Source organism: Neopelma chrysocephalum, unplaced genomic scaffold (genome assembly GCF_003984885.1).
Source record: "Neopelma chrysocephalum unplaced genomic scaffold, ASM398488v2 Primary Assembly neopelma1_77, whole genome shotgun sequence".
NCBI classification, from domain to species: Eukaryota; Metazoa; Chordata; class Aves; order Passeriformes; family Pipridae; genus Neopelma; species Neopelma chrysocephalum.
This window is the reverse complement of record NW_020897738.1, coordinates 8,147,884-8,175,178: the sequence shown is the minus strand read 5'-3', so window position 1 is coordinate 8,175,178 and position 27,295 is coordinate 8,147,884. Positions and strand designations below refer to the sequence as shown.

The 27,295-nt window shown below is 41.2% G+C and overlaps 1 protein-coding gene across 2 annotated transcripts; it reads left to right on the top strand.

Moving 5' to 3' along the window:
• Positions 1 to 21,957, top strand: TANGO2 (transport and golgi organization 2 homolog). 2 transcript variants are annotated; one of them, XM_027689307.1, is made up of 9 exons: positions 1 to 55; positions 3,887 to 4,007; positions 8,583 to 8,671; positions 9,597 to 9,716; positions 10,718 to 10,832; positions 17,422 to 17,492; positions 17,959 to 18,112; positions 18,808 to 18,912; positions 20,784 to 21,957. In XM_027689307.1, the coding sequence occupies exons 2-9, from the start codon at positions 3,952 to 3,954 to the stop codon at positions 20,902 to 20,904; spliced, it is 831 nt and encodes a 276-aa protein (XP_027545108.1). In that variant the 5' UTR covers positions 1 to 55; positions 3,887 to 3,951; the 3' UTR covers positions 20,905 to 21,957. The 2 variants fall into 2 exon arrangements, with proteins under 2 accessions (XP_027545108.1, XP_027545109.1); XM_027689308.1 differs by having other exon boundaries at positions 5 to 59; positions 3,886 to 4,007.
• The last annotated feature ends 5,338 nt before the right edge of the window (positions 21,958 to 27,295 follow it).

The window sequence follows — 27,295 nt, the reverse complement described above, 5'->3', positions numbered from 1 at the left end:
GCCCCGGCCCGGCCGCGCTCCGGAAGCGGCGCGGGGGACGCGGAGCCGGCGCTGGGTGAGTGAGTGAGTGAGTGAATGAGGGGCCGGGGGGGCCCCGAGCTGAGGGACGGGCTCGGGCACAGCCCGGGGTCCCTTCCCCTGCCACGGCCCGCCGGGAGCTGACGGGCTCCTGCCTTGGGGGGCTCTGAGTGCCCCTCCCGGCCGCCGCCCCGGCCTCCCCGCCGAGCAGAGCGCTGCTGCCGAGCGCCATTTGCTTCGGATTTTTATCCTAAATGCCCCCATTTGAAGTGTGGGCTCGTCCCTGTGCCTTTGGCCGTGCCCTGGCAGCGCCTTCCTGCGCGGGCGGTGGCCGGTCGGTACCTGCGTCACGTACCAGAGTAATTGTAATTGTACAAGAGTAATAAAGTAGCCTTTTAATTAATTTTTAATATGCGATGACACCTTGAGGGCAAGAAACTGTCACGGAAAGACGCCGGAAACTACTGACGTCTTTTTTGGTGGTTCCTCGCTGAAGAAAACCTAAGAATTGTGCGAGCTAAAAATACGGGTTTTGCCCAAGGAAAAAAGTCCAGCAGAAGGCTCTGGGTCTGCAGATCCGTGGCAAAGGAGAAGTTTGTGCTCTTGAGAAAGTGGGGGAAAGGCTGTTCTGCTCCATCCTCGCAAATGCTTCCAAAACATGCTGTGGTGAAAGGTTATATTTACTGGCCTCTCTTTCTCACGGGAGCTGTACAGTGGACCTGATCCAGTGGGAGAGAAATTATGCAGCTGAAAATAAAAATGAGCTCATTAAACTTGGGAATGGCACGCACCTTATGTGTTATTTTCTGTTTTTCATAAGCCTTGTGCTTTGCATTGTTGTCTCTTGCAGTGAAGACTTCACCTTGGTAGGGTTAGTTACAGTCTGTATACAGAGCAACCTGAAAGGCATTAAATTAGATCCATCTATTCCCCCTGGTCTTTAACTATTAGTATTGCTGCACAGGAGCATGTGCTACACAGGGGAAGTGCAAAAATAAAACAGTAAAATGCTTTAAAAATGCAGCCATGAGACACTTTTCTCTGGAGGAAAAACATAGGTTACTTTTTATAGCTAATCGATCATTTCTCTTTTTGATAGGTTTTAAAGTTCCATGTTAAAAAAAAATTTCATTCCACTAGTGCAAGAAAATGCATCCGGTTTTATGGCCCCTTAATGGGCATTCAAGGACTGTAGTGCTCAGCTTCATTTGGACATATTCAAAAGAGACAGTAAAATAGTTTTGGACTCTGCTGACCACGAGTTATTGTTGCAGTACCTAAAACTAGCAGATTCCAGTGATAAATGATTTCTAGCTGTGTTTTAGACCGCACCTAAACAATAGTTTTGGATCAGGTGAGAAGCAGTGGAGATCACTGTGGTAACTGACAGATGTTATTTATGATGCTTCATTTGCGAAAACAAAATACATAACAAGTGGCTTCATTTTTCAAAGCCTGCTACTGGGAATTCTTAAGGGTAGAGTAGTTTTATGCCAAATTGTGAACTGATTGCCTCTAATCAACCAAATGATGGTAGAACCCTGTGAAAAGAGCATACACAATCTATCATATTTGGGTCTCTTGGTAGTTCCTCTAAACGCTTCCTTATGCTGGTGTGTATCCACTCAGGCTTTTAACAGGTCCTTAAAATGAGCCAAACACACTGTACTGCCTAACAGAGCCCAGCAGCACAGAACAAGAACGTTAGTTACTGGAATGCCATTTCCAAATTAGCGGTGCCATTTGGAGCAGAATGCTTCATTACAGGATGTTTGTGATTCTTGTCAAGCTGGTTTGCGTGTATTAGGCATAAGTTGGACAGCAAACTAGAAACATTACACAAATAGGAGATTGTTGCTGATCGTGTCATCCTTGGTAACTGTTGTCTTATTGACTAGGAATAATCAAACCAGAATTTATAAAAGCTCATTATCCAGAAAGCAGTAAGTGTTCACTGTCTCCACCTTAGAGTGGAGGGTTTTTTCTCCCTTTCTGCAGACTTTGCCATGTTTCACAGTGTGTATATTCTGGCTTGTCTTCAGAAAGAAAACCAGAAGGCAAGTGCTGTGCCACAACTTAGCCTTTTCTGCTTGAACTAAGCCACCTCCTGCATCTCTAAGGATGGTTCTGAAGACACATTTTCTGCTCGACAAGTCAGCTTTTGATCAAGCTTTGGGCTTGCTGTAGCATCCAGTTGCAAGTGGAAGGCAGTGCTGGCCTAATCCTTTTCATCTGCTCGGTCTGTGGGGACTGAGCTGCGTGAGGAGGAGGCTGCTGAGCACATCTGCTGTGCTGGGGGGAGAGGAGGCTGCTGAGCACATTTGGCAGCTCTGTGCAACGTGCTCGTCCCACCCCATAGTTGCAGCACCCACTTTTATGTGAACATGAGCCCAAAAGGATGACACCCGTATAAAGATTTTCTCGTTGAATATTTAGCTACTTATGGTATCTATGGCTGCTTCTATTCAGTTTTTTTTTCCTCTTAGTGTTTTGTTAATTGTCGTGAATTTCAGAATATCCCAATTTGAGTCTGACTTACAGTGTGCTTCTGTTTAAGAATTATAATGCTAACATCCAGCCCTGGGTATAAAACCTCAACAGGTGTTGCAAGTGCAGTGTCAGCCTTGATCATAAAAGGTACCAAAATACATTGCTTGCCTCCTTTGCCAGTTAAGTGTTGCTGCTATTTTAAGGGGTAGCTCTGTTTTATCTGGCTTAACACTTCTGTCTGAATTTAAAAAAAAAAAAAGGTTGGGCTGTTTATGTAGGACCTATAAACACTTAATGCTTGTTTCAAGGCCGGCAGGTGGAGCCCAAGATAAGTAATACTGGTTTGATATTTGGAGTTAATAAAACCACAAATGTAACCTAAAGTACTGTAATAACATCAAGCAAGGTTGATGGGGTGACAAAAAGATGGTTCTGTCAAAGCAGTAGTAGAAAGGTATTGAAGTGTTGAAAATACTTGTCCTTCTAGATAATTGTGCTGAGTGTTACAAACTTACTCTGCTGCTGTTTTCTGACTGGCAGTTTTTGTGTAAGTTTTATGTGGCCAGTAATTTTGCACAAACAGCTGGACTGAATTGATTATTTGAAGGGAACTCAATGCATCAGCTAATGGAGCCTGAAACATGTTTATTAAAATAGTGGTCTTATGAGTGATTAATTGCCGACAGTTTTTCATTGAGTAATCCATTTAATTGTCTGGCAGGACACCTAATGGATACCAGGAGCCATATCTCCTTAGTCAGCAAGAGTAGTCAGCAACAGTTGTCCATTAAAACTGTATTTTATATCCCTGCTTTCACCAAGTGGCCTTCTTTGCCAACAGAAAGTTTCACGGGTTACCCACCATGTGGCTGGTGGTGTTTTAAATGGAAACTGCTCAGCTGTGGATTTGAGGGGATCTCTTCTGAGCCATGAGTGTTGTTTGGGAAACAGGCTTGGTGACATAGAGCAGCTGGGGCACACGACCCTGAGTTTTGGGAAAAGCTGGCAAGGTCTGCATGTAGAAGGTCCAAGTCTTCCAGAACCAGTAGTTTGGTTGTACAAGTCCAGTATGGTTGCAGTCTACAGAGAATTCAGCAGTAGGAGCCTGAGAAGGGGGGTAACACCCTAAAACTGAGTAGATTTTCTATGTAAAGCTGGCTGTGGATCTTCCTAAACACTGGGCTGGTAAATCAGTTACCCAGAATTCAAGACTGCATCTTTAATTTATGATTAATTTCTAAACCAGTTGTTTAGGGATTGACTTGATAGAGGCAAAGTAAGTCAGTCAGTACATTGCAGTCCTTAAGCTTCAGCATAGAAGCAAGTTTATCCTTTTATAATTTGCAGTGTAATAGATAATCTTAATTTACATTTCAGGCTATTACAGAATGTCCTTACGTTGAGCCTTTGTGGAAGAACCAAGATTTAAACATCAGTTCTTCAATGTGCATCCTTCTATTCAAGTTTGACCCCCGCCCAGTTTCAAAAAATGCATACAGGTAAGATTGTTCTAGTTAAAACAGACTTGCTTCCGTGTTTTTACACCATTTCTTTCTGTATCCAGTACATGAAGTACAAACTCAGGTCAGAATTATGTGTTCTGTTGTGCCTTTGTGGTGTTTAACTTCACAACTTTCCCCATTGGAGGGTTTCCTGTAACCTTTGGAGAACCCTTTGTTTTCAGACTGTCAGAAGACTCTGGGCTTTGTAATCACAGACCTTTAGCTGGGGATCTGTCATGTGCTTTATAAGTCCTTTAAATATTGTACTCCAGAGTTTGAAAGTCCTGCATTCTACTTCAGCATTTGGACTGAGGTGAATCGTGTTTGTTGGGCATTGCAGATGCAGCTGTCCCCTCCTTTCAGTGTGGTAGATAAGCTTAGGGTTTCCAGTTTAAAACCAGTTTTAAAGGAACTTCTAGTGAGTGTCCTAGCCTTCCCCCACCCTAAAATCTGCTTGCAATTAAAACTGTAGGTAAAAAACTAAGTCATGTGTATTTGGAAATGTTTGGCCAAAACCTGAAGACCAAACAAGCATCCAGGTCTCTGGGTAAGTTTGTCAGGATGTGTCGATGGCATACAGTGAGTTTCCAAAACATTAAACTTCCTGTAATCGTTTTCTCTCTCATTATAGCCCTCAATTGTTAAACTTCATATCCAGCAGCAGCATCTTTGAGTACATTGAGTAGGCAATAGAAAGACAGCACTTCAGGCCAGTGAGCAGATTGTAAAGTTTTATTGCTTTATTTCTATATACTGCATAGGTTCCATTTTACTTTGTGGGGTACAAGTATTGGTATTCATCCAGAAACCATCAGAGTCAGGATGCTCAGGAAATCATTGTGCCTTTCACTGACTTTTCTGCCTTGTTGTATTGAGAAGCAGATGCCATTCCACAGAAAGAAAGGAAATGAGAACCCAAACCTCAGCTGTCCGTGGAGTGCATTCCTTTCTGCATCTGGAATCTGCCTAAAAGGGGGTTTTGTTTATGATGTGACTGGTGCTGAATTAATATATCCATTTATTTGGTCTGACTTTCTTTGTGTTGTTACTAGTTAGTGAAAGACAGATTCAGCAATTTGATGCCTCTTGGGAAAATCCTCTGGATGTCAGCTGTAGTTGCTTGCCAAGTGAACTTTCTGCCACGATCAATATTTAAAAGTAAAACTTACAGTAGTTTGCTTGCTATAAAAAATTGCATCAAGATTGAAATTAATAATTTATGTCAGAAAACAACTTGCTGTCAGTGTCAGAATAGGACAACACTTTTGAGATGTTTGGCCCAAGTTCAGGAGTGTTTAATTGTATTTAACTTTCTCAGTGTTTCTTGTTAAGCACTGTCTTGCTCCCTACCTCTGAGATAAATCACTCTGGGCCATCTGTTTGGGAGATAAGTGCCAGACCACAGTGTTCCTGGTGTCAGGTTTTACCATCAGATACATAACTTTAGTCCCCCATTTATTATTTTTTGTCCTTAACACACCATAACTAAATCTTTTTGCTTTTCTTTATTTGGAAGAATGTTGAAGTTCTTTATTTTTAAACTGTTCCTAAGGTTTTTTTCACCTTTGCTTCAGCTTTCTTAAGGACATAGGTCTGAGTATCAGTTGGGAATGGTACCCAGCCCTCCTAACTGGTACCATTAGACCAAGTTAGACATCTCTCCACTAGTCCTTGCTAAGGGTAGTTTTACCTGGCATCACTGTACTGTGGCTCTGTTTGCTTCATGGTGAGGTCTTGGAACAGTTTTCCCAACCAAAAGGGGATTCCTGTCCTTGCAGACATACCAATTTGCCCATTTTAAAGCTGGCAATTACTTCCCTTACTGTTCCCTACTTTGCATCTCAAACTAGGAGAATGTCTGTAATAGGCATTAAAAGCTGAAAAGGCAGAGTGCTTATCGTTGACAGAGTTTATTGGCTGAAAGAAAATGGCCAAACTCAACTGTGTTCTCTGTAACCCTCAGGAGAATTTCCCCCCGGGCAGACTGTGCTTTCTAGAGCAGCATGTTGGTAATTCCATGAGCAGCTCATCAAGCACAGAGCTCACCCTGAGCACCAGCAGATCTGTGTGCCTGCTTTTGCCCCACCAGCTCTGTGTGCCTGCACTGTGCCCCTGCTCTGGCTGCTCCCTTGGCCTGTTTGCACTGAAATTCAGTGCAGTGTGAGGAGCCCTTTGCTGCAGACCATTATTATTGTCAGAGGGAACACACTGCCTTTACATCTTCCTGAACTGTGCTGTGAGCATCTTACAAATAAATACATGTTTCAAGCTTCAGAGCTGTAATCACAGAGTCTTTTTTTTAAGGAGCTGAATTGCATTGTAGGAAATTGCTTTAATGGAATGATTTCTCGTGTTTTCATGGCTCTCAATATTAAAATAAATCTTAATACGTAAATCCTAATACAGTTGAATTATTTCAGCTATAACATGGCTGAATAGGCTTTTTGCAATTTATTAGGAGATGAGGGTCACTTAATATTGCTCCTTTTCAGTATGATTATGTTTCATAAAAGACAAAATAAAAATGGTTTTATTATTATGATCTTGTACACTAGCCTTGTGATAAATTTAGGAGTCTGCATTAAACTTGAGGTAGGGAATATTCAATCACATCAGAAAGACTTCACTTATTTTTAGTATTTAGATACCATAAACAAACCGTGGTTTCATGTCAAGAATTATTGAAGGCAAAGTATAATTGGAGCTTCAGGAGATGAGAAATGCACTTCAGCCAAACTGTTTTTTAACAGTGGTGATGTTAATTTAAATAAAAATCTTCAAAAGGAGGCTGCACGATATAAATGGAGCATATTCAAGTAAGATGACAGAAATTTGGAAAACCAGCTGAAAGCCTATAGGTCAAAGACCAGAATCAGCTTGGAGAAGAAAAATTATATAGGTTTGAAAGGAACAATATAATATTTGCGTTGGAAAGAAAAAAAATGTACATACAGTTTGGCTTCCAACAGATGCTGCTTTGTTGGGCAAAATACGAAGCCCCTGCCTTCCAGAAAGGGTGCCATTGAGGTTTGAGGGTTATTTAGTTTCTCTGTAGCTGATTACAGTTCTTTTTCTAGAGTATTTCTAATGTAATGCTTCTAACTCAAGCTCTTATTTACAGATACCCTGCGTCTATCTGATGTTGCAACAAGTAATTAAATTTAGTTTCTGATGCTGTCTTCCCTTGCTTTTGAATAACAGAAAGTGTTCACTTCCTCAGTTTCAGAAGATGGGTGTGCAGTCAGATTAGCCCAGACTTTCCTTTCTGGTGTTGCAGTGAATGTGGCACCCATTGAGTGAGGGATCTGTGTGATCTGTGAGGAGGACACCAAAAAAGTTGCTTTGTTTTAATAACTTCTGCTGGATGAAACGGACAGAGAAGCAGTTTTTTCTTTCAAAGGCCAAGAATGGGGAGTGTTCTAAATTCCTGTGGAGCTCTCTGGCTGTAGTGACTCGTTAAAACTTACCTGCTTTACATTCATAGCCTGGCTGACTGTGAATGTGAGTGATCTGCATTGCTGCAAAGACTGGAACTTTTGAGGAAGACCTGTCTTATCTTGCCTGCCTGCTGCTTCTTAAATATCATGTTGAACTTGTGAAAGTGCCATCTATGATAATTATCAAAGTTCAGAGATAATGGTCAAAGTACAAAGTACAGATTTTCTAAAACTATCAAATTTTAGATGGCACGTGAAGAGCTGCAGCATGCTTTTTGTCAGGACAGCACTCGCTCTTGTGGAGTGATGTGTTTATTTCTAAATATAAATAATGGATTTCATCCAGCAACATTTTTCAATTGCATATTATTTTTCGTAGCTTCTTCCTACCTCCTGATGGTGCCACCTCCTCCTGTTCTGGCAGAACCCAAATTATGCAAGCAACTATGGATGCAAAAAAACCCCAACCCACAAAACAACAAAAATCAGGGGAAAAGTGCCCACCAAAGTATCTCTTGATTGTTACAAAACCCCACGGCTTTTCCCTTTACTTCTTTGACCATACTGTCATTTCATCCAAGAATTTCAGTGGGGCTGGACCTCTGACACTATCACAAATTTATCTCTGCTCTGAGTACTTACAGACAATCTTTGAATCCCATAATTAGAGCTTTAGGTGTCAAAGACATTAAGAGATACTGTGACTGCATGATCCTAAGCAATGATCTGGTAAAAACATTCTCTCATGCTTCAGATTTTTGGTAAGTTACCTATGAATCTGTGGGTTGTCTTTACATTTTCTTTAATGAAGCTGTAACTTCATGCTGAGGAATCCTGAGGTTGTTTATGTGATCTTAATTCAATCTCTCCCATTGGAAGTCCTGTTCTTTGAAAATCACATCTGCCTCACTCACTCCACAAGATGGACTTGCTGTCTCAGGGCAGTGAGGGACAAGGCTGCTGTCAGATGTCATTTGGCCTTTACACAGAGTGATAAAGGTGAGATGGGAGGATAAAGGGTGGTTTCATGCTTAAAATGAGCTAATGCTGTGGCAAAAATTGGATTCTGTTCCTGCCTGCACCGTGAAGTTCCAATTTGTAAGTAACAGTGTGTTTTTCCTCCTGTGTTCTCCAGGCTCATTCTAGCAGCTAACAGAGATGAATTTTACCACAGACCATCCAAATCGGCCGAGTTTTGGGACAGTAGCAATGAGATCCTCAGTGGTATGTATGTCCTGCTGTTTTGACAGGTTTTCATGTAATTTATAAGGGAATTGTGGCCTGGATTTTTTTGTTATTAGGGTGGTGGTGTTGCCTTCCTAATAAGAAATCTGATTCTTCCTTATACTTCTGAGGAAAATATGTAAGTTTGAAAGATGAGTTGTGCTATTATTATCTTATTTGTGTTTTAGTATCTTCTGGGGTTTTTTTTACCAGTTTTACATTTTTTTAACTGATTTCAGTCCTAGTGGTGAGGTGGAAATAAATCAGATTAATTGCTCCCTCACAAATGATTACTTTAGCTTTGTTTGATAAATAGGTGGAATTAGTTTGTCATAAAATAGGTGGAATTAATTATTCCACAGACTCAAGGTCTGTAATATTGACTAGAAATCATTCAACAAAGCCTCAGAAACATGAAAACTTTCTCATTTTTTATTGGTTAATAATTTATAGGCTACAGAATAATTTTAGTTATTGATCCTTCAGTTTATTAGCTCTTGTGTCTACATCTTGCCAAACTGGTAGCACAGTCCCTCAGCTGTCTGGTTCTCCTTTGTGAGGAATTTAAACTTGCATATAACATTAATCTTCTGGGATTTGCTTTTGAGCAAACAGGCATTCTGAGCATTCTTAAAGCTTCATATGTAGTTTAGCATATAGGCAAAGCTTTTAATTTTGCTTTTACATTTAATTTTCTCATTATCTCTCATCTGTTATTGCAGTTACTTGGAAAATACTTGATAGTGCAGAATTAGAGGGCAGATAATTTAAGTGGGCTTATGTCACTTATCCAGAAGGACAATCTTGCACCTACTGCATTTCATCCACCCTGATGAAAACTCAGCATTTGCATTAAGAAATTCTGGTCGAAGCTTGAGATTTTTTTAAACAAATGTAATAACCTAACTGTTACTTGTTCCATTAGGTCTGGATATGGAGGAAGGAAAAGAAGGTGGGACATGGCTGGGAATCAGTAAGAAAGGCAAGATGGCAGCCCTGACAAACTATATGCAGCCAAAGATTGATACAAATGCAAAAGGAAGAGGTATGAAAGAGCTGAAACAGAAGAAGGAAAAAAAGAAAGTGAACCAACAAGCCCTGGTGTTCCAGTAAAACAGTGATGATTACAGTATTAATTTCCTTAACACAGCTTTATGGGCAAATAGAATGTTTATGTGCTGTAAACAGAATTTGTGAACTGATGAGTTTGAGTACCTGTGTGAGAAACTTGACTTGGATAATGGTTTTCTGATCCAACAAGATGTAGTGCCTAGAGCCTGAAGTTACATTCAGACAAGAAATGCTGCACCAACTGTCTCCTCTTGAAAATAATTCTAATTAACAGGCAGAACAGCTAGCCAAGCTTTGAGCTAGATTTAGATTACAATAGACTTTTTTAAATGTATATATTCCTGTTCAAACACCTATGTCAGGGAATCAATACAACTTGAGTTATGCTGAAGGTAGCCTAAAAGATTATTATAGTCTCTCCTTCCCCCAGATCAGAGAAGCAGAAATATAGGAAAAAACCTCTTTTGAAGAGGATTCTCAACAGAGCACATCTGTGGGGTTTTTCAGAGTAACAATAGGTCTGTTTGTAACTGTCAGAAGCTGCTGCACTGGGAATATATTGTAATGACAAAAGATGTTAGACAAAGAAAACAAATGAACCATGTCATTTGTATTTCATTTTAGGGTCATATATCAGGGAAATGAAGCAAGACAAGAAAGAATTTGTAAGGTGGGAGGAGAGGAAAGGCACATCCAGTTTAGAGCAGTTAGTAATATGAATTCTGTGGAATTTTTGATCAAGAGCTTTTGACTGAGTTCTTCAGAGTAAAAGTCAAGCTCTTAATAGGAACATGGTACAGTGATGTAAGACTTTTAAAGGCTGGTTTCTTACTTGGTTTGATTTTGAGGTTTGGGGTTTTTTCCCCACTGTTACAGCCCCTTGGCAACAGGAATCTTTATCTTGCTGTTTGTTTTACCAGGCCTGTCAGAACAGTGAGCTCACCCACATTTGTTCTGTGTACTTCTCTTTCTTAGGTGCTCTCGTAACAAACTTCCTGACTGCAGATCTGGACAGCTACTCTTACCTGAAGAAAGTTTCAGTAGAGGGACATCTTTATAATGGATTTAATTTGTTAGCAGCTGACTTGAAGTAAGTCTATAAAACACCCCAGTTCAGGTGTCAAAGGGAGCAGTTTTGTACATGTACATCACAGCCCAGATGTGTGACAGAGCCTGTCACAAACTGAAGTCAGAGCTCCTGGTTTTTGTTGATTGGCATGTAAGTTGCTAACATCACTGCAGTCATCATTTCCTGGGGTACTTTCTGGTCTGTCCAGCCCTGGAGCACTGTCTTGTGTTCTGATCATTGCTTCCCACAGAACTCTTTGTGGCTCCCTGCCAGGCCATGGCCAGTCTTTACCCTGAGGGCTCTGGGCCTTGTGTTTTGAGAAAACAAAACCTTGGCTCCGTCATTTCTCAGATACCTTTTTTCTCTGAGAGGTGACACGCTGTGGTGGGATTAAAGCCCCTGAGAGCTTTCAAGATACCTTTCCTGTCAGAGTAGCTGTGTCATTAATCTTTCCTGAAACATTAAAAATCAGCACAAGACAGTGCTGATTTATGTTAACTCAGAGTTTCCGTAGCTGAAGGAAGGATCTTGGATATTTGACTGTAATCAGGGTGGTTGGGCCAATCCTTTCCTCTGCATGTGCCTGTGTCAGTTGAGCAGGACATGTGCTGGGTGTTTTCTGCATTGTGCCTGAGGGAGAAGAAGGGAGATCCAATGCTGGGCTGTGTCCAGGCCGTGTGTCAGCCCCAAGGTGGATCCTTTCTGCATGACCATGAGCACACACAAACTGCCCAGAGCACACCCCTGCTTGGCACCCTTCCTGCAGCAGCATTAATCTCGTTAGACAACCTCATGGTGCAGGGCCTGCTCCCACTCAGCTTTTGTGCCTGCCCCTGGGAAGCCACACACACTTAGGGCAGCAGGTCCCAGTGTTTGCTGTTCCGAGTGGAAATGATTTCCAGCACCTCTCACTAACCAGCCTCATGTTTGCATTTTTTACTTTCTGTATTAGACCACCTTCAGCTGGTGGTTCAGTCTTGCTGGTCAGTTCTTCCCTCCTCTCCCCCTTTCCTGCAAGTAGATATTACAGTAGATCTGACTGATGTTATTTAAGGCAGTCATTCCTGTGTTGGTTTTGTTTGTTTGGTTATTCCTCCATGCTGGGCTGACAGGGAATTGTGTGTTCAGTTGAATAGTCTCTCCATGGTGATACAGCTCATAATTCCTCCCTGAGTATCACTCTGAAAGCTGTGTGTGGTGATTAATTTCTCAGTTTTGACATGTCCTTAGCCTTGGATACTCTGATGAAATGAAATTCTTGCCAAGCTAATGATGCAGAGCAATTTTGATAAGATTTGTAAACTTGTCATTTTAGGAAATGAGAATTACTCCTGAGAGAAATATAGTATATGAATGGAAGCTGCTTCTCTATGTAAATAGAAAATGTTATTGTAGTTGATGCTATTTTGTTGGGCCATGTTGCTGTTTCAAAATAAGGACTGAAGACTATTCTTAAGATGTTCTTCCATTGTGTAACAAATAGTGACTGGCTCCATTAAAGTGTGTGAAATGGAGAGGAAACTCAAATGGGAAGTTTAAATGAAGCACTGGTGGGGAGGGGTGTGTCTGAGCTCATGATATTGCTGACTGTGAGCAGCATATTTAGAGAGACTTACAATGTTTGAGTTTTCAGGAACACATTTCAGAAAAAGAAATTTTAATCTTCTGTCTGTATTCTTATGCTGATAGTTGGCTTCATACCTGTGCAGTGATGTGAGGAGGAGAGCTGGAAACAAGTATACGAGTTGTAAAATCTTGTTTATTTCCACAGCTTGGTGTGACTCTTATTTTCAACATGCATGGGTTCTGACACTTAGTGTAATAATCCATTTGCTCTGTGACATCTCTTGATGTCAATTTAAAGACAATTGATTCCTTTTTTTTTTAAGAAGACTACTTAGTACTTTTATTTTTCTAATTTTTTCAGTTTAACATCTTGGTCGTGAATATTTATCCAATTATGCTAAATTTACTTTTATGTTGAATATATAGCACATGGCAAACAGTGTCTTTTTGGGATCTTGTGCAGCTGCAAAATTACCTTCCTGGAAGGCAGTGCTGCCATCCTCCAATTCTGAGTATCAGTGGGTCTGATTGGAGAGGAAAAAGGTTTCAGAGGCTGGACTGGTCTCTAAGTGAATGTCTGCTTAAGATTCAGAGCAGTTTCCCTCCTTTCCCCATTTGTGACAGTACCTGAAGTCAGTGAGCTGCTCTTGGTGATGCTCAGGGCATCATTTCTGTCCTCGGGAAACCTGTATTTATGTCCAACAAATCTAATGCTACAGGTACTTAGACTTTCATGGGTATCTCAAACCTCTGTCAGGGCTGTTGTGGCAGCATCTCACTTGTGTTCTTACTGCCAAGTGTGTGATACAGGCTGCCCTGAAGGACAAATGGAACTGGCAGCTTCTTGTCGCTCTCCCAGTGAGTTTGAGTCTCTGACAGGTTGTCACTCAGAGCCCACACAGTTCATGTGCAGTCAGATCCCCGTGTAACAGGAGTGAATCACTTCCTGCAGGAGGAACAGACAAATTGTCCCTTCCAGAACAAGTCAGCTGGAGGGGATGCAGAGAGATGCCTTGGGGGTGAGCTCTGCTGCTCTCCCTGTCACAGCCAGTTTCCAGTCCCTCCAGGGGAAATGTAGTAAATGCCCCATCACCCTGGGCTGTGCACTCAGTGTGGGGATCAGGGCTTGGCTGTGTGGGAGGGATTTGATTGCTCTCCAGGGGTCAGATTTGGGAGCCTTTCCAGTGAAAAGTGAGGCAGGGTCAGAGTGCTGCTGTGGAAGGAAGGGGATGGTCAAGTTGTCACGGCTGCTCTGTGAGCTCACTGACATTTCTTCTCTTGCACTGTCAGTCCTAATACAATATCACCTTTTGCAGAGTACACCTGTCTTGCTTCTTGTGGCTCCCTCATGAAAATGAGGTGTCCAGGTACTTCTCTGTGTTCTGAAATATTTCTGCATAGATCTTCAGTCATTTCCAGTGGATGGATGGACAGGCCAATGTCAAAAGAAGGAAAAAAGCTTCTGAACAACTTTTTTATCTCTTTCCTCTGGTGTCAGCTTCTGCCTGGCCCAAAATATAAGCACAACACCAAAGAAATGTTTAGACACTGGCAACAAAATCAGAGTAGTACTTTAAAGCAGACTTTGTATGCTGTGAATATCTGGCAGAATTCTTTTCACCATTTTATTGGATGGTAGGTGGTTTATGTTTGGGCTTTATAGTTGGTGGTTTGGTGCTTGCTTGTGTGTTTTTAGTTTCAGAACAGAAAAAGTTTTCTGATTAGCCCATGAACACTGAAGAAAAGAAAATTAATCTGTGGACTGTATTACTTAGCTGAAGCTCCTGTTCAGCATTTCAAGCTGCCAACTTCATCTTTTGTCCTTGCACAAAAAATACAGGCACACATTATTCATCAAACAATCCAATGTCCTTGTCTGAGATATTCCCCCTGTGAGCAGAGTGGAGCTCAGTGCCCAGGGGAGTGATCACTTGGTGATAACCACACGCTGGGCAGCTTTGCTGCCTCACTTCTTCCTTTTCCTCTCGGGCTGTTTTTGGCCAACACGACCTGAAGCCACCTTGAAGCTGAAGCAGGGCAGGGGAGCAGAAGGACATTGCTTATGTTTCATCAGCATTGAGGAGTGATTGTGGCAAACTCTGCATGGCTTTCATGTTGCTGGGAAGCTTCTATTTCTACTGAGATTTATGCTGCCTAGAATATTTCCCGGAACATTTATTATTGCTTACATTTTTTGACAGAATGATGGATCTAAGAGCATAATTTTTATGCAGTTTTAGTTTCTTTCTGCTGTCAGCTATGGCTGGGATTTAAAAATAAGCCTACTGGGCCCTATTGTCATCACTTTAATTATGCCTTTATTACTTCTCCAGTGAAATTGGTATCTATACTTGTAAAGCTGGAAGGGAAGAGAATCTGAGTACGGGCCAGGGTTCTGAGGCTATTGCTGTGATCAAGTTTATAGTGATTTTTTTTCATCTTGGCTTCTGCCTTTACGTTCAGTACTGAGTATCTGTAAACAGTAGGAAGGGAACAGGCAGAGCCAAATGACAAAAAGAAGAGTGGCTGACTGGCACAGGGAACTGCACTTTGAAAGTGTGCCCATTTCAGAAGCCTCTTGGGAGGAGGCTTCAGTCTTCCTTTGACAGCAGACAGCAGCAGTGTTGCAGTGGAGGTAAGTGAAAACACGTCTGGGGGAATGTGGAATGTGGAAACAATAAGATACAGATGTCCTGAGTCAGTGACCCTGCAGTTTGTGTGTATTCCCCATCTTTTTGTTAAACTCCAGGGGATCCTGTTACTGAGCTTGTCAGTCACGAAAAGCTCGGCGCAGATGCTGGAGGATAATATTCTTTCCCAGAAAAAGCCCTTGCTAAAGGAAGGCAGCAGTGCCTGTTTACACAGCTTGCAGTCCCATCTGTGGCAGGACATGGACAGCTGTGGTCAAGGCCATTTGTCTGCCCTTCCATCTAACACTGGGTTTGAGACCTCAGGTGATCACAATTGCTCTGAACTTCTCTCTCCATAGACCTTTTACAGCAGGTACAGGTTCAAGAACTTGAAAAGAGAGTAGTTATTGCACCAATATAATAGTTTCAGGTTGCTGCTAATAGAACTTTTTTTTTCTTCCACCTGTACTTTTCAGCAGCACTTTCTCATATTCACTGAAAGGCTCTATTTCACTGCTTTACTGTGTTCTACAATAATAGTTTTAAACCCCCTTTTGTCTCAGATGAAGAAAATACAACTGTTTCAGTAGATTATTTAAGTGGGTCACATACACAAGTTAATCTGCAGTAATGGGACAGGAATTTGTATCTCAGGAAACTGAGGAAAGAAAATTCTGGTCATATGTTGTGTTTTCCTTCTGTTTTGTTTCAGCTGCTTTTGTTAAGGACTGTCTAGTTATACCCAATGCAAATACTCCAACTGGGGTAAAGAAACAGTTTCACAACATACTTTCTTGCTGTGGTTGATGCATAAGAATATCACAGGTAATACATTCACATAAAAACTCTAGCAGAGACTGGTCAAAACCTTCAGTGCTGTAGAATTAGAGGCAGAAGAGGAGAGGAGGATCCATATCCATCCCTGCTGGAACTGGAGCACACGAGGGGTCACACTTCTGGTGTGGGCACTTGTCTGTGGAGAGTTCAGGTGCTCAGTAAGTCGTGAGATCAACATTAAAGCTGAGCAGAAAAGCAAAGATAAGGAAAATAAATGTCTTTTAAACCACTAGAGGAGAGTTCAGAAAGTGACACATTTCTTTTAACAGTAGATAAATTTTAAATTGAATAACTGAGGGCTTCGTGTATGATATTAAACAATAAAAGCAACAATACACAAATACCACCTAAAATTACTGTCTTCTACCTATGCTGAAAAACTTGGGTATCTTTCTGTAAGGCATCAGAAAAGTCTCATGGGTTTGGGAGGAGGAAGAGCAGTGCACAGAGAAAGGCAGTTCTATTTTTGCTCTTTTTTTTTGTATTCTTGACTCTTCTGAGTTGTATAATTAATAAGTTAATATTTCCTTCTTCATTTGGCTGTCTTGCAAAGGATGCTGTAGAATGTCTTTCAGAATGGCTTTTCAAGAAGAATATAAACAGCTAAATCAGGACTGTTTTGCTTGTTCTTCAGGTTTGAGTATCGGATGTAAAGTTATGCAGAGCAATTGAAGTTCCAGCACATCATTAATGAGATTGCCCTGATGCAGATCAGAGTATACAAAATGCAGAGATACTTCTTTTTATCTTAGGAAAATATGAGGAGCTGGAAATGGTTTCTCTACTGTATTATGTTTTATGCTGCTTAATCCAAATTCAATTTTAACTGCAAGTTTTGCCTGTTTGTTTTTTTTTTCCAATTCAAAAAGCCTGTCTGCTGTCTGAGGAGCTGGAGCTTGGGAGACAAAGTAAAAGCTGAACAATGGTCAGAATGTGCTTGTTGGTAACTGGAATAATGCTCTCTTCCATTGTGACCAAGTAAATCACAAGGGGGAAATAGAGAATTAGAGGATCTCGTTGCTGTATTCTGGCAAATTAAAAAAAAAAAAGCCCAAACCCACCAACTGGTAGTAAAGGAATCACTGAGGAATTCCATGTCAGCTGATGGGATTGAGGGATGTTGGCAGTGAGCCCTCTGATGGCAGTCCATTTCCAGAGGACACACAAGGCTTATTGATGACTTCATTTTTTTGTCTTTATCAGTTGGTTTGCTGTTTGTGCTGTCAATATGAGTATGACTGCTCAAGTCCCTGCTGTTTGGATGTGCTGATCCCATCTCTGTCAAATGAGAGTTACCTGCAGTGTTGGAACCTGGCTCCATGCAGAGGTTCTGGGGTTTTACTGAATTCCACTGCAGTTATGTTTAAAAATGATAATGGTGCCTTGTGATAGTGGTGCAGCTAATCCAGTGTTTTGAGAGGAGGAGAGTACTAAAACTCCTCAGTTAATGCCTGGAACCATAGGAGTAACAGTGGGAGAAACATCTTACTGTGTGCAAAGATTGCCTGAAATTGGAGCATAATCAAATACAGAAGCTGATGGCTTTTCAAGGAGAAATTCTTATTTATATTTTTCAGTACCACCAAAGGAGATGTAATTTGCTACTATGGAAACAAAGGAGAACCAGAACCTGTTTTCCTAAATGCTGGTAGGTTTTCTTCAGAAAGGTCTGAATATTACCTTTTCTTATGTAGCTCTGTATTGTTCTAGTAGTTTAGCTATTTAAGCATTGTCTTCACTGACTTCTCCTTCACATTCTTTAAAAAAAATATTATTAAATGTCTTTGAATTCATTTAAGTATTTACTAATAAATTACTATATAGAATCAATAGTTCATTAAAAGTTCTGTCCATGTCAATGTACCCACCTGTACTGCAATTAGTGGGATGCTCCTTTGGTGACTGTGCCTGAAGGACAGAAACCTGTTTTGAGGAATGGAATTTTCAAAGGATTTGACCCTAAATCCCTTACCCAGCATGTGTGTTTATGGCATACCTGCAGCTAAAGGTTAGGGGGACCTCTTATATTTTATTAACGTTTTTGAAATCTGTAATGACAACTCAAATCACCAGAATACACTTGCCATTAAATTGGGTTTTTTGTGTGTGTGTAGGAATATATGGATTGAGTAATTCTTTGTTGGATACACCATGGAAGAAGCTTCAATATGGGAAGCAGCTTTTCACAGAAGTGGTGAAGAGAAGCCAAGACCTTACCAAAGAAGACTTGGTGAAGGAGCTTCTTACAGTGATGAATAATCAAGAGCCGTAAGAACATGATAGCTGGAGTTCACTGAAAATACAACATCACCCCTTTAAAAATTGCATATAGAAACTGTTTTGGCAGAGAAAAAGCTTTAGCCGTATATTAATTGACTAAAGCTGGGTAACGAAGGGCAAAAGTAGTGTTCTTTCTGTCCACAGAGACTGACTTTCAACAGTATTGATTTTTAAGCATGAGACACAGTAAATGTTACTACTGCAGTCTTAGTACTCCTCAACTGTACACTGTTTTTTCTGTGCCCTTTTCTTTTAAAGCTTGCATTTCCCTTAGCAAGGGCAATGAGTGCAGGACTGTGAGTTGCTTGCTGGAAGCTTTTTGGAGGCTCGGGTAAGGTTCAGTCTGTTCCTGCACACAGAGAAAGCCCTTATTTACACAGAATCATAGAACAGGTTGGGTTGGAAGGAACCTTCAAGATCATCTCATTCCAACCCCCTGCCATGGGCAGGGACACCTTCCACCAGACCAGGTTGCTCCAAGCCCTGTCCAGCCTGGCCTTGGACACTCCCAGGGATGGGGCAGCCCCAGCTGGTTTTGTCCTTTACCCCCTCTCTTCTGCTTCAGCCCTGCCTTTGACTGTGCTATCAGGGATGTCCTGCAACTCCTTCCAGTTTGAGAGGGATGAATGTGTTAATACGGGAGCATTTTTAAATCTCTTTAACTCCTTTACTCCTTTTTTCAGTCAGTTGCCAGACCCTGCAATTGAAGACCAGGGGAAGGACTATATCCGTCCCATCCTGAACCAATATGCAGCTGTGTGTGTTCGCTGCCCAGGCTATGGAACAAGGTAAAATATTCCCAGGGCAGTAGCAGATCTGAGCACTTTGATCTTACCAGAGATACTGCAGAACGTTTCTGCTCCACGAGCAGGAATCGTGTCATCTGCAGAGCTAAATCAGATTTCTCCAGGCACGGCATTGTCAAATGGATCTGCCACGTTCGTGCATTAAAAACCTTTGCTCTTGTTCAAAAGATCACGTATTTCTACTTCTCCCCTAACTGATGCTGCTGCTTTTACTGAGATATTCTCACTCTCTGCTCAGACTGTTCTACCAAGAACAACAGAATAATGCAGTGCACCTTGCATTTAATCCGTGTGAGACAAAATTACAGGTGAACCCTGTTGCTGGGAATTCCTACTCTAAAAGTGTGCCAATGATTTTGTCAGATTGGTCTCTGGCATAGTCAGGCATAGTATTTCCACTGTAGAGATGTGAGTTGATAAGCAGACAGTGCTCACTGCTGGAAGCATTTTGAGTTGGGATTCTGAGAAAGAGATACTCAGTTTTTGCAGTGGTTTCTATAAAATGTATTAAAAGAACATTTTAAATGCAGGATAATGAAGACTTTACCTGATAAAGAAGCATCTTCCTCCTCTTGCTTCACAGATTGGAGACCAGCTATTTCAAAAGAAACAGGGATAACTTGGCAGAAGTACTGACCTTTCACTGGTGAATTAGCACTATATGTCAAGTCTTCCCTACTGCTATAATTGTGTGCTCACACTTATCTTTCCCTTAGCAACAGGGTTTAGTGGATACAGATTGTTAACTGGGCCTCACGAGGTTCTTCTGAGGAAATTAAGCACTTTTTATGTGAGTGAACAACTGTGAAGTGACTTGGGGAAGGCCACCACATCAGGATGGTGGAAAATTCCTGCTGTCAGTGATCCCTGTGTGACACAGTGTCCATGGAGCAGTGACAGCAGTGACAAGGCAGAGTGGCACCGGGGCATGACCCGAATCTGCTTTCCATGAAAACACATTTCCCCTTTGGAAGGTTCCTAGAGAGAGAGAACTTTTTCTGTGTTCATATATCAGTGTCCTGTGATGATAATTAACTGTGTTTAAATCTCAGTGGACAGTTGCTTTGAAAGAGAGGAATGAAGAGAGTTACTGCTGATGGGATAAATAACCCTTCAGGGTACGTGTAGGCTGTGAAGAACAACTTAGTTTTGTGCTACTTCTTCCTGAGTGGAGCACTTTGCACTAAGTGTGACCTTCCATCACACTCTGCAACGAGCAGCTTTGTGTGTGAGCTGCTGCCAGAGCAGCAGGGACTCAGAGCAGTAGAGTGACAGATGAACAGACTGAAAATGCCCATTTGAACTTGCCAGGGCCATTCCTGCCCTGCTGACGTGGTGATGATGTGGGCAGGGGAGAAAAAAAAAAAGAGTTAAAACATTGGGGACTTGTCCTGGGGGAAACTTGGATTTTTTTGTGAGGGGGTCAAACACCACATTTTTGGTGCCAAGACTCGGATTTTTGGATTTGCTGCGGGTAGAATCATGAGACTCTTGTTGAGGTAACAGCCATGAGAGTGTTGAGAAAACGAAGAGAAGTTTTGAGACATAACAGACTGTACCATTACTGAGAGGGCAGAGCTTTAGTTGTAATGTAAGTGCTTAATACACAGTTAAGTTTGTAATAATGTTGTGTTAATGTATAGCAGAGAGATTTGTATTTCATTGGAGGTTATATGTTAACTGCAGAGTATCGAAATTGTTGTGATATCTAATTCCGCAGTAGCGAGGGGTGGAAGTTGTCCTGGGGGAAGCTTGGATTTTTTTTTGTGGGGGTCAAAGCACCCCAGGACTGAGGGCTGGCACCCTGGCAGTGGGTGTAGTGGCCCCAGGCTGAGCCTGTCCCTGTGTTGCAGGACGAACACCGTGGTGCTCATCGATGCCCAGGGCCGGGTGACGTTCACCGAGCGCAACATGATCAACGCCGACATCAACCAGTGGCAAACAAACACCTATGAATTCCAGCTGCACTGCTGACAACCTGCCATGGAATGGTTTGTAACAAACAGCAGGGAGAGAACAAGCCATTAACCTCTAGTAAATGTTTTGTGCCAGCCTCCACCAGCTAAAAATAGCAAGGAAAGAAAAAAGTTTAAATAAACTGGTGGCACACCTGGATCGGGCTCACAAAGTCTTTGGCTAAAACCAGGTGAAAAAACTGGGTTTATGTTAAGTAGCAACTTACAATCAGAAATATTTTTTTTAATATCACCCTGCCTTCAGGACAAGGCCATCTTTGTCCAGGACAAAGTCATTGCTTTTTGTGAGGGTGTGGGGTATTTTAAAGATGCTTTAAATAGACTTAAACTTGTTTTCAGTTCTGAGGGGGGGAAACATTTGCTGCTTTTATTGTTAATATATGAAGGTTTTACCAAACTTTGCTTTTCCTTCAACATCTGCTGTTAAGATTGTCCAGCTGATGCCAGTGTGCATTAAATGAATGTATGTTCTGCTGGTAGCATTAAGTGCTTTAGTCCCATGCCAACCTTTCAGCAGTGCCATGGTGCACTGTTCTGCCTGGGGAGGGCAGAGCAGGGGGATCCTTTACATTTGTTTTCCTCTAGATAGTACAGCAATATATCTTACTTCTAAAACTTGGTCTAAGAGCAGGTAGGAAATTTTTGCTCAGTCCCTGTTCACTTTTACTGAAAGAATCATGGGAGCAGACTTGCCTACCTTTGACAGGAATAAAATTATTGGTGTTGTGACATCTTGTTTCCTGATAGTCTAACTAGCAATATTGATTTTGATATTTTCTTCCCCAGCAGGCAGGTAAGGAATAGGTACCTGTTTGCAAACAGAAGCTGAATATGAGGTTTACATATATCAGCTGTTTTGTACATATGCAATTTTGGCTTCAATATTGGTATAATATGTTAAAGCCTGGAGTGACTGATCATAGATTTTTAGTAAAAATAGCTGTTTGTTGTAAGGTGACATTATTGCACTGTTATATTGCTGAAAAAGTTGGGTATTAAGATGTAATTCCTATGTTCTAACACCTGTGAATTAAAAAGCTATTTAAATGCATGCTTTTTTCAATTATTCAGTGCCAGGGCAGGTAATGGAAGATCCTAACTAATATCAGGATATTTGAAAACCCTAAGTTATTTTGCTGCTACTGGTGTTCTGACTTATTTTGAATACTGAGTATTAAGCTAGTGGTGGATCACTGCTATTTTTTCCCCTCTAGATATGCTGACTGTATTCTTTCCACAAGCCTCTGATTTTAACTAATTATTTCAAAGTAGCAAGATTTCTGATCCTCTCTCCAGGGCGTGCAGTTGTGCTGCTGTGGGTTCCATCCTCCCTGAGTGTGTGGAGCCAGCAGTAAGTGAAGTTCTGTGAATCCCAGATCTTTAACTAAAGCAGCATTTAGTCAATTCTTTCCTTTACATTTGCATATTTAAGTAGGTTCTAGATACCAGGACTGCTTGTAGGACTAGTCCCAGGCTGTTGCTGCAGTGCTGAAGAAGATTCAGGATGATCAGTGAGTTGGGTTGGGTTGTATCTGGTTTCCAGCTCAGAGCCTCCCACACTGTCCTTCTGAGCTGCAGGAAAGGATCAGCCCTTTCCTATTGTTTGATGGCTGTTTAAACCACATATTTGTATGGATAAAAATGCTATTTTTAGATGCAAAGAAGTAGCTGTCTTAAATCTGAGTTGGACAAATGCACATTTTAAAACAAAGCTCTGCCTCGATGGCTCGCTCTGAGAGTTTCCATAGCAAACTCTTTTATGGCTAAAGAAAAAAATCACCAGTGGATATCTGAACAAGAAATTCTCTTTGAAGACGTCATCTTAAAGGCAAGCAAAATGCTTGCATGTAATTTCATGCTAAAAGCATTTATAAACCTTAGTTTTTATAGCAGTCCTGTAATAATGAAAATTTATTCTCACCTTTTACCTACGGGTAAAAAAAGACAAGTCAGAGCTTAGATGTAAAAACAGATTGTAATCACAAATTTTGCTTTGCTTGAACCAAAATTCTAAATCTGGGATTTGCTTTTTCTGACAATTAAACCATAAAGAGCACAAACCTCTGATGTTATTTTTTATCATGTCAGAATAGTTAATGAAGTGAGCACATGAGAGTGTTGTTATTGGCTTCAGTGGAAGCAGGACCAGGGCTGCAGTGCAGGGATCAGCAAGTGGTGACCACAGAAATGGTATTTGTGAAGTGCATCATCTACTCTGTGCAATTCATAGTTGCAATGAATCCACTGGAAAAAAATCAGCTGTAGCTAAAGTTAACAAAGAAAGCGTTTTATTTTTGTAAAAATATTTTTAATAATAAAAGGGAATTTTAAATATCAGTTTTAAGGGATATAAAGGAAAAAAGTGTATATAGGAAACATTTCATTGCATTTTAGTAAGTTTGCTTATACATATCTCTTCAAAGTCATAAATTTGCAAGAGATTTTTGTTTCTATTGGAATGGTAGTGGAAGACATTTTAAAATATCTGTAAAAACTCAATTGTGTTTTTTTGCTTAAAGTTGTGTCATGATTGTTGTTTATATGTGTGTTCAAAACTAGAATCAGAATAAAGTCAGTCTGGTGACCAGGCTCTGTCGACATTAATAGATCATTTGCACCTCTGTTTCTGTTGGTTTGCCTGTCAGTGGGTGTGGTAAGATGAGGTAAAACCTTTCAGGAGGTATTAGCAATGAAAGAGCTGTAAGTTAAGTCTGTTTCTGGTACTTAATTCCTCTTTCAGTGCTGTATTTTTCTGGGGTTTCTATGTTGTGGTGTGTGCCTTGGGTTTGTTAGTTCTGAGCTGTTGCATGGTTGTCTTATCCAGGTAAGAAATTGGAAAATATTTGAAATGAAGGAAAGAGCAAAACTAATGATCCCTTAGGGAAAAGTGGAGCCTCACAAAATGCTACTGAGGGACGAATCCAGGTTCACTCTGGAAAAAGTCTGGATCCTGGGCAGACCTGAGACTCTCTTGTTGCACTGAGCTGACAGGACCTGGACACTGGAGGTGGAATTGTCCCTTCTCCCTGGGAGTGGCTGGATAAAATACACCCAAACAGACCAGAGAACCAGTTGGGCTTCAAACAAAACCAAAAATATTGATAAGGCTTGGAACACTGGTGTCATAATATCATAAGGAAATAAGTAATTTCAAAATGAATCTATGAAATACTAAGCAAAATAAGGCAATAATTAAAGCATCTTACATTTCAAATTTAGCCTGTAGAACTTAATGCACATTTATGGCTTAGCAAGCATCCCAATTTATGTGGAATATTAGCTCCTAGGCATTAATTTTATATCAGATTCATGTAATTGAATGTTGCTGATGTTCTCCATCTGATTCATTTTCTGCAGAGAAATCTTGTTGATAACTTCTGAGGATCTGGGAAATAGTCTTGACTTGGTGAAAATAGAATCTGTGTGGTAATCAGCTGGAAAGGCATAAGCTGTGAGAATTACAAAATCCATCAGCATGACTCATGCTGGGAAATGTAGGTTAAGGTGAACAGAGTGAAGAAATGCTGAATATAAAATATATATATAAATAATTTATCTGTAACATCCTATTTCAAGAACTTAGAAACTGAATGAGTAAAACAGTATCATATTAACACAATCAAATTTACCATATCTTTTCAAATAGAAGACATAAGGACTGAACTTATGATCACAGATGAGGGAGAAAGATAATAATTAATGTAAACTTTTATATAAGTGGGATAGCCCAAAATTACAATCCATTTAAGTCATGTGCAACGTGAATGGTAAAAAAGAAGCAATTTCTCTGGTGATTTCACATTAAATTTTTGTGTGTTTGTCCTAGAAAGATAAATGGAGAAAAATGAAAGGTAAAACCACATCAGAAGGTGGAGAAAGGAAGGGGAGGAGAAGCCACACTTGATTTGGCAGAGAACACACAGTGATGTTCTGTTTTATGAGCTTGTTCCTTTGGAGGCCTCTGAGAGTGACAGTGCCAGCTGAGGCACTGGGGTGCCTGACGGGCTTCCCTCGGGTGCTGGAGGAAGTGTTTTCCAGGAAGTGTTTCCCATGGATCTCTCACCTGCCACCCCAGTCCTTGCAGGCACAGAGCCAGCCTGGGGCTGGGACTCACCAGACCCTGCAAACACATCGATCTCTTCTGGTCAGTGGAGAAAACCACATGTCACAGGTTTGTGGCCAAAGGAAACTAGAACACCACATCACTTTGCAGACAGGAATTGAGATGTATTAAATAATAAACTGGAGGATATGTGGAGCCAGTAGTGTCTCTTCTTGTGGTACAGGATTATAATTAGTATTCAATGGTTGAGGCTTTTGCCTCTGTTAAAGGAATGTTCTCTTTCAAGAAAAAGGTGAATGAGAAAGCCAGATTTTTTCTCTCCCTGTACTAGCTCTGCTCTGAATAACCATAGAACCTGGTCTTAGTCAGCTGCATTCTCCATCTCCTGTTTGTCACTGGAATGACTGGGATTTAGAGAGGAATTAACTGTCCTTTGGATCACAGATGGGTCTGCATTAGCACCTTGGCTGGATTGACAGTGCCCTTACCTGGTGTTTCTGACAGTCCCTCTTTACTGGGCTTTAGTTCAGGTTTCAAGGCAGCCTCAGGTCACAGGGTCCAGGCTGGTTTAAGATGGAACAGAACTGGTAGGTGTGCTTGAGGAATGCACAAGGTGTTGTCCCACAGGGAACAGGTTTAACCTGAAGCAAAATTGTCTGAAATGTGCCTTGCACAGAGACAATGTACCAGTTGTTTTGCTGCACAGATCTGCTGATGTTGCTCTGCTGGACTTGCAGATGCAGCATGTGATGGATGTGTTGTATCAGTATCCTCACAACGTGGCAGTTGCAAATTTTTCTGTTTTCTTCAGCAATATATTGTGCCAGTCAAGTCTGAGTTCTGTCTTAGTATAATATGCATGAGTTTAGACTGGCAAAGAAATCCCAGAATGGCAGCTACATAAAAAACAACCCTGCCAGCATGGCTGTGCTTTCAGAGCCATAACTTACTTGGCCTCTGTTGGGGAAAACAAAGGTAGTGACATTTATGGTTTTGCTCATATATGTGCAACTACAGCTGGACTTTTGACAGGCAAAGATTGTGCTCCTGATTCATGTCTGTGCTGCCAGCAGGACACGAGGAACTGAGGCCAGGCTGAGGAACTGCAGCAACAGTTTCTTAGCTGTAGTTCACCCAAAGTGTGTACAACAAAGTGGGCTTTGTTACCACAGGTCTGAATTAGAAGCATCATGTTGTGTGTGAGGACTCAGAAGCAAAACTGCCACACAACAGAGGTTGAGAAGCCAGAATGTCTGAGGTAGCTGTCAGTGGAACACTACTACAGCTCTTGTAAAGCAACTAAGACTGACTTACAGGGTGAGTTTAACTGGTAGAGATGCACAATGTGAAAGCAGCACAAGGCTGGCTCAGAGGGTTTTGTGTTATCTTTACAAATAACAGATATATATTTGCCTATTTCAGAAAAGTGCCCTGAACTATTTGGATGACAAGGCCTATGGAAAGCAAAGTATGAAGACTGGTGTTCTGTCCCACATGGATGTTATTTAATTTTTTCTTTGATATTCCCCATAGATAAATTGAGTGTATTTAGGATTTTCAGCCCTAGGACCAAGTTTGTTCTCTGTATCAAGAACAAGCAAGGAAGCCTTGATGGCTGCAGGATGGCACCAGCCCAGGTCCAGGTGGCAATTGCACCGAATTTTACTTCTGAGTGGCTTGTGCAGTCCAGTTTCTAATGTGAAGGTCACTTGGTTACTTAAAAATGGGCATCTTTCTTAATAAAATGCCCAGACTTGCACGTGAAGCTGTTACTTTTCATTTGACCTCTTAAGTCAGCATATCCCACTTTAAGTAATACTGTCCCTTACTGGGCAAAATGCTGCCAGCAGCCTGAAACTTTGGAGAACCAGTTGGCTGAAGTTTTTCCAACAGGAAAATCAGAAGTTAGATGTGCTTCTGTGGACAACACAGTTTAGTTTATGATGAATCTGTGTGGGTGGCCAGAGCAAGATTAGTAATTCTGTGGTACCGTTGAGCCGAAGGATGTGTCCACTTTGATTATGTTTTGTAGCAATCAACCACCTCTTTTGATATCAGAGAACTGATCTGAGATTGCTCACGGGGTCCTTTTGATGACTCTCCATGGCTGTGAGGATTTCAGCAAAAAGTGGAACACTAAGACATGTAATGCATGCAACTACCAGTTTGCCAGTGCCAAAAAAATCATAAAAAACTGCAATGCAACTTCTTTTACTGAAATAAAAGACTTGTCTTTCACTGTGGGAATGGCACAGTATGTGCTGCAGTTACTGACACTGGAAGTAAAAATATGAAAAAGCCACTGGCTCCACCTAATTTTCATTCC

Coding starts and splice junctions, on each gene's coding strand:
- TANGO2 (XM_027689307.1), top strand. CDS start 3,952: ATGTGCATCCTTCTATTCAAGTTTGACCCCCGCCCAGTTTCAAAAAAT. Junction 10,833..17,421: donor TTGTTAGCAGCTGACTTGAA/GTAAGTCTATAA, acceptor TATATTTTTCAG/TACCACCAAAGGAGATGTAA. Junction 18,913..20,783: donor TGCCCAGGCTATGGAACAAG/GTAAAATATTCC, acceptor CCTGTGTTGCAG/GACGAACACCGTGGTGCTCA.